General features: G+C 37.3%; 1 protein-coding gene across 2 annotated transcripts in view; it reads left to right on the top strand.

Annotated features, from left to right (window-relative positions):
• FAM83B (family with sequence similarity 83 member B) overlaps positions 1–7,800 on the top strand; it is a 113,740-nt gene that overhangs the window by 93,766 nt on the left and 12,174 nt on the right. For both annotated transcript variants that reach the window (XM_019520561.1, XM_019520560.1), the window contains exon 3: positions 3,874–4,038. In XM_019520561.1, the coding sequence (XP_019376106.1) occupies positions 3,874–4,038 (165 nt within the window). The remainder of the gene's footprint in view (positions 1–3,873; positions 4,039–7,800) is intronic.

Raw genomic sequence — 7,800 nt, 5'->3', positions numbered from 1 at the left:
ATTTGCTCCTGGTCAGCCTTCTATACATGCGCTACTGTGCAGTAAGTAATCGGGAATAAATTTGTTACTTGTATTTACAGGCAGCAAATTTACTCACGATTAGAGCAAATTACTGCACAGTAAGTGTCTGCATGTGTAGATGTTGATGCAGTAATTAGCTCTAATCTCATGTAAAGTGTCTCATGTAGATGCACCCAGTGAAACCAAAAGAACTGAATTTATGCAATGAGTAATTTTATGAGTTGCTGTATGCAGTGTGAAATAATAATAGTTCTGTATCTACCCTCTCCCTTATTAGATCTCATTGTTATGTTGGCTGCTTGCTACAGCTTTCAATATAAGGGTCATTTCTACAGATGGTTTACCAACCATCTAAAACACAATAATGAAACCTATTCCCAATTGATGTAGTATGTAAATGAGGCTGCAAATGTTATCAATTTGAGCTTTAAACAAATACATACATTTAATTAAATTTTCAATGCTCATTGTTAGTCAGAAGAGTAATCTCAGTCTTTTTAGTTACATATAAAAAATCCCCTATTTTAATTTTGAGCTTTCCATGGAAACCATGAACAAAGAAGTTTCTGAAAACCCTGAGAAAATGGCAATTCCCACAATTTTGGCATAGAATTGCCAGGAAAAAAAGGACTAAAAATAAAATGCTGGCTTCCCAGTGGGAGCCAGTGGTCCTCGGGGATGCTGCAACCTGGCCTAGCGGTGTGCTGGGGTTGGGGAGGGGAGGGGGAGATGTTGGCAAGAAGGGGAACAACAAAGATAAGAGCCAGCCCCCCCATCCCTCACCACCAATTGGCCCAGAAGGCTGCCTTTCTTGCGGCCCCAGCCCTCCCTACCAGTCAGCAACAAGAGGTGGGGTCAAACCATGGGAAGCCCTCTTGGCCAACCAGTGGTGAGGGGCGTGGGCACTGGAACCAATCGGCAGCTGGAGGCCACTGCAAAAAGACTGTGAAAGTGGTGCCATGCACTGCAAGTGGCCCACAATGTTTTTCTTGTCTCAGAAAAAATTAAGTAGATCCCTAATTATATTATCAAACTGAGGCTGAAGTTCTCTTTACCTTCTAATTTCTTTGAACAACATACTCCCTTCCATTGTACAAAGGAGCAGAAAAATATTGACAAAGAACCAGAAATGCAAAGAAGATTGATAAATATTAAGATCAGAAGAGTTCATTACCGTCATTCAGTACAACGTCTGCATCCCACATCCATAGATTTTCAGCTACTAAGAAAAACACGCAACCTTGATTTAAAGATTTCAAGTCATAGGGAAACCATCATAATGCTGGATGTTCTAAGGGTTGGTTAGTTCGTTATTAAAAATGGATAATTCGCTAATTGTTTGAATTTGGCAAGATTCCACTTCTAAATGTGCTTTGTCTGCAAGATCAATGATCTATGGCCAGGTATGCATGTCAGATGGAGAATATGGTAAGAGTTGCCCTCTTATGGCCATGCAGGAATGGAAGAAAGGGATATGCCCAAGGTTGTAAGATAGAGAGCTCCACAGCAATCTTTACCATTCTTAAAACTAAAGACATTTGAGTTTTCAGCTGTCAGAAGCATTAGGCTACCCACAGACACTACCAAAAAAGAGCACATGTGGAAAATCTTCAACTAGGATTTCCCATTCCTTGAAAAAGTGTAGCTTGTCAAGTGGATAAATTCACTGTGAAAGTAACAAAAGTATTTTAAAATAGCTGTATTAGGGGGGAGGAAAGGACAAAATATCCTGCTGATCTCTAGGAACTTAGAAAAAATATTTAGGCTATTTACAAAAAAAGGGTAAACATATACACACATCACCACTTTTGTTATGCTGCAATTTTGTTTCTGCATTTATGAAAACATGGTTAAAGCACTATTTTTAAAACTAGCTTTTCCAATTGTAAGTCTCTTCATTATTTGGGTTGCAGTAACCAAAGATACTGCATACAAGTGGGTGATAGTGATTTCTGAAGGATGTGATGATGGTTTTGAATATATTATATAGTTGATTCAATGTGTACTGATGAACCCATTCATTATACAGTCCTTTTATTTCAAACAAATGTCTGAAATCAAATGAGAATCTACTTCTAAGAGACACAGAAAGGGCTTAGTTCCATATTGAAACAACAGGGTTGTTTGAGATGAGCTGTTTTCCTTTAATCTTTTCACCCAACAGGCCCAGCCAGTCTTGGCAGCTGTCTTTTCAGATGCTAGTGAAACCAGACAGATAACTGAATATGGCAACCCTGGTTATTCAGTTCTGCTTACCTTAGAAAGGAGGGAAAGCAAGAACAGCAATAAAAAAACCCAAAAAAACAAACCCAAAACCTAAACCAAAAATATCTCTGAGCTCCCCCTCAACCCTCTAAAAAGAAGAAACCCCCCTCCCCCCATCTCAATCCCGAAGTCAATCAAAAGAAAACTCCCAAACGAACAGGACTCCAGATGTAAGATTCAAATTGTATTTAACATCTTCTTTAAAACTTGAGCAAGAAAATACTTCTTACTGTTAACAAGTGAGCATTAATAAAAAAATAGTCATTACAATTCATTTCACAGGTACATGAAAAGGTTCTATGATTCCTACCTAATTAACTGTTTTTCACTCTATATATACAAGAAATGTTTCAAATGCTGAGAACTTGCACTAAAGGTCTTTGTTTGTATCATCTGACCTCCCAAAAGACATGACTGTTAATGGTCCCCTCATTTTTCTTAATGATTTAGTTTTCACTCTAGATCAAATCTAAGCCATTAATCTTTTAATGTTTATACCTAAGTATTTTATATAAGAGATTCTTTTAGTTTAAAAAGCAGGGTTCTTCAAGATAACTGAGGTGGCTGACTGGAGATGCAATTGATTTTGGACCAGGCATGTATGTTAAGGTCCCTTTATTTTATGAATGAGCTAAATGTCTTAGTTCTTGGTTTTGGGATGAGTTTAGCATTTCCAATGCAGTATAATAATTATAACAATAAAAACCAAAACTGCAGATGGTTCAATAAAGTTAATGACACTGGTAAATTATGTGTAGTGCCAAAACCCACCTTGGGATATGCGCAGATGTTCATTGGGCCCAGTGTGCAATCTTACGGCTTTATAAATCTATATATGTAGAAAGAGAGAGAGAGGAATTGAAAAGAGATTGAAATATTTTTCAAAATTACAAGTTTTTCTTACAGATATTCAAGTACGCTCTTTTTCTCTGCTCTTCTGCACTTCAATATTAATTCTGGAATTATCAATAATGTGCAAGTAACATGTAGGCTAGGCATTATATTTCCTTATTCAGACTTACCTGTATTTTTTTAGTTAGTCAAGTCTAGCAGTGGACTGATTCAGCCTTCTTTATTCAGCCAAACCCTCACTGAATTGTGGGAGTGTCATCTGGGTTAAGAGTACAAAATGAACTATGCAATGAAACAGAGTCATCCTTGTTGATTCTTAAAATACTGTGGGGAGTATTCAATATTTCAAATTAAGATTGGCTAGTGCCTTATACAGAAACAATATAATTTCTTGGGGGTTTTTTCTGCAGCCAAACTACAGTAATACTTGACTAATAGTTTTACTGTGTTTATTTTCATTTTGCCTTTATTTTTTTAATGTACAAACAGCCTTTCCACACTTTTTGAGATATGTCACCAGTATGTCAGACAAGTGGTCACATGGCCCCTACTGTACCTTTCTCAAATTAGGATCAAATTGTCTTAAAGAGTATCCTATTTAAAAACACATTTAGAGCTTTTTTTGTATGGAAAGAATACAAATTCATACTAATTCATTAGTTGCACTATATAAACAATATTTAATTTGTTATCACTGCATAAATATTATAATATTTTCTCTTCCTTTTCTTACAGGCCATTGCCATAGTTATGGATATTTTTACAGATGTGGATATATTTAGAGAAATTGTTGAGGCATCTACCAGAGGAATTGCTGTATATCTTCTTCTTGATGAGTCCAAGTTCAGTCACTTTCTTAAAATGACAGAAAAACAGGGCTGTCAAGTCCAGAGGCTCAGGGTAAGGCTTCATATTTTACAACAACACATATATTTACTGCATAGTTTTTGTAACTCAGTGAAATGATGTTATTATTTTAAGGGTATAAAAAACTCTTTAATATTGCTCTTTTATTGAATATGTAATTTAATTTATGAGCAATACCAGATGGCAGTGTGGCGGCATCTACACGAGTGGAGGAATGCACAGTTGTTACTGCACAGAACTGGGATTATTGCGTTGTACCATCGCCATATGTTTTTTTCCTGACACTACTGCACATTAGCTTGTTGCTACTGCACAGTAGTGTCTCATGTAGACATGCCTATTGTGTTAGAAGAAGGATCCTGTATACTATTTTGGTGAATTTCAAAACATTTTTTTCTTTTTCTGGCCTTGGCAAAAATTCAATCAAAATACATATTTTTGAGTGTTCTTATTTTACCGATATATATTTTGAGTCGTGCAGGATGTGAGGACTTAAAATGAATGTTTGGACAATCAAAATATGTTCTTGTTTAAAAATACAGATTCAAGACTTTTTTTAAAAGTTACAATTCACTGAGAAGGCATGGGACTTTATTTTCTAGTGTCTTCCTGAAAATTTGTATTAACCTCTGATATTTAACCTAATAACTATTTCCCATAATTAGTTAGATGAGTGAAATGGTCTCTTTCCAGTTAGATTATGAAGAGAGAATTAAAGTCCACATATTCCAGAAGTCAGATTATATGCCCTCAGTATATCACTGGGAACACAGTCCAATCCAATGTGCTTTTTGGCCTGACACAAATACATCTGATGTACTTATAAGTCTGTCATACCAAGGACAATGCTAAAAAATATTGGAGCTGTTCCAAGAAAGCTTTCAGCATTTTATTTGTGATTCTGTACAATTTCCTTGGATGAACTTTAGTGTAAGTTCATTTGCAATTACTTATGTCTGTAACTATTGGTTAATGTATGCATCTGGCAAAAATGTTGCGAAGGGTCTTAGCATCCCCCAAATTATTCAGTGTTACTGCTTGACAAGAGCCCAGTCCTAAAATGAGATGTATGATATGATGTCCACATGGGTTGCCTAAAATTGCAAGTAGACTTCTATTATGTAGCAATTTCTGTTATATATTGAAGGGAAATATTAGTTTATGTATTCTTTGACTAATGCCATACTACTTACTTATGTTTAGGAATGTGTGATACTGCCCTCTAGTGGCTAGCTAACAGAGAGATAAGGGACATGCTTAAGAATAGCAATGGCTAACATATCACGCACGTACTTCGGTAATCTGGCATTTTTCGAAACCCTAATAGTGATTGACATGAAATAGTGTTTTCCAGTAGAAATATACATGGAGATTTTCACTACTAGAAACAAAAATGTTGTGCACATTTACAACTGTTACAAGATTACTTACAATGTCATCACATAATAAAAAATAAGTGCCAACATTTTAAGAGGCCTTTTGGAACCATGATATCACATATCTTGGGTATAATTCTGAGAAATAAATATCTACAATAATTTCATAAGCTCCAGTTTCTGTAGGAAATATCTCAATTTACAAGAGATAAAAAACATTAAAAGGGACTGTCATCAACCAAATGCTAGTGCTTGAATCTAAACAGTGTCTAAATATTATAGCTAAACTAATTAGGGACATTTAGAAAGGTGATGGTTCATTTATGAGGAAAATGTTTTAAAACATGTGTAGCATGTGATTAGCTTAAAAAACCCTTTTCATATGAAAGAACTTCTATCTTGAAAACATTCATTTGGATGAAAAAAATGTCTGCAGGCTCATACAAAGGCATACCGAAAACTTCACTAGATGCTTCTGTAACAGAAAATAAAGTTTTAAAAGTGGCTACAGGTATAGATGAATTAACTCCAAGGTTGCTTTGTATATCATCATGGAAGCAGGATGTAGCACAAAGGTGTAAGTCTCTACTTTCAGACTGAGGACATTGCTCTTTGAGCATCAAAGCTTTCCTTCATTTATGAATTGGCAAACTTCAGCTACATCTTTTTATTTGTATTTTCCTTATTCTCACTCTAATTTGGGTTTTGTTTCAGTTGTTTTGTTACAGTTGTTTTGTTTTAGTTGTTTTTCTGTTTTGTTTTGGTTTTATAGACCTCAAAATCACTTGCGTGGTGGCTGAAAAAATGAGTATATTTAAATCAAAGAAGATTACTACAGATTAGCATGGATTAAAGGGATGTGCTGTTTAGAAAGTATCTTGGCTAGGCCTGTGTAGTAACATCACTTTTTATACAAGGCAATTTAACAGCATTGGGTACCGTGTGTGTATTCACTAAAAGGATAATAGACTCCAAGGGTACATGCAGATGTTACATTTAGATCAGTTTAAGAAGAGTTAGGTTGACCTAAATGCCTATATGTGTAAACACTTGGAGGTTTTAAATGAGGGCAAAAATATCCAGCCCAATCTAAGTTAGTGAACTCAGATGAACTAACTTAGATTGGAAATGGGTTAACCCAGGTGTTCCCAAACTGTGGTATGCATACCCCTGGGGATACACAAGACATCTCTGGGGGTACCTGGGAGAAATTATGTAATTGGCAGATTTAATTTTCCTTATAATAATTGGCATTTAAGGAGTTAAAATATATAACATATGCAGGTAGAGGTAAGTGGGCAGCTGGCAGAACTGGAAGTGGGTACATAATAAAGAAAAGTTTGGGAACCTCTGGGTTAGCCCAATGTGTTGAATATATTCAGAGCATAGCCCTGGGGCGGGGAAATCCCACTCACCCCAGCCCCAGAGCTGTGCTCTTTCTCTGTCCTGAATCTGACTGGACTAATTTTAGCCCCCTGATGTCCCCACCTCAGGATGGACAAACTGCTCTGCATTCCTGCTAACCCTCCCCCGCCCCACCTCCCCCGCTGATCTACCAGTCCCCCTGTAGACCCACTAGCCCCCACAATCCTGCCTCAACCACCTCCCATCCTAAGTTACTAACAATAGGTTTCCAGCGCGGCTTTGGGAACTGGCAAAGATTTGCACATGCCACTTCCGTTCTGTGATCTCATGACTTAAAGCAAGCTGCATGATTGCAGCCTGGGTGCAGCAAACATCTGTACATGCCCCAAAAGTCTACTTAAAAGAAACAAAATTTATGATTAAGAATAAAGTAACAATAAACAGATATCCGTGGACATTTACCTTTCTTGGCTATATACTATATTGTTATATTTACTGTATTTTAATTTTGTTTACTACAAAGTTCCACTATTTACCATTCTTTATATCCCAGCAACTCCACTTAACACTCTTGGTGGAGTGAGGCCTTGTTCCACTTTATGCTGAAAGCGGCACAAATGTTAGTCAGCTTAGTGTTACTTGGTTTAGTGGAGTAGTGACACATTAAGGCAAAAAAACATCTCTGACTGTCCTTCACCTGAACAGCTATGACTTAACCACTGGAGGCTTTGTGAGCAGGGACAGGACTAGAAGCCTACATATTTGCATTTGTATCTCTAACAGCAAGTCTGCATGTAGTTTGTTGGAAGGGGGTGGTGCGGGGGCAGGGTGAGGTCTGGAGAAAATAAAGGTTGGGCCCCTCGGAGCTCAGGTGGTGCCCAGCTGGCTAGCAGCCTAGATAAGGGTGGCTCCAGAGAAAATTAGATCAGGCCCCTCAGAGCTCAGGTGGCACCCAGCTGGCCACTGGTGGCATGGGGGAATGGACCTCAGAGAAACAGAGGATTGGGCCTGAGCTCTGAGGGACCTGATCCTCTTTTCCTCTGGAGCTTACTCC

This window comes from Gavialis gangeticus, unplaced genomic scaffold (genome assembly GCF_001723915.1).
Source record: "Gavialis gangeticus isolate Ggan-Ray unplaced genomic scaffold, GavGan_comp1, whole genome shotgun sequence".
Taxonomy (NCBI): Eukaryota; Metazoa; Chordata; order Crocodylia; family Gavialidae; genus Gavialis; species Gavialis gangeticus.
The sequence above is the reverse complement of the archived record's forward strand: the minus strand, read 5'-3'. Positions and strand labels throughout refer to the sequence as shown.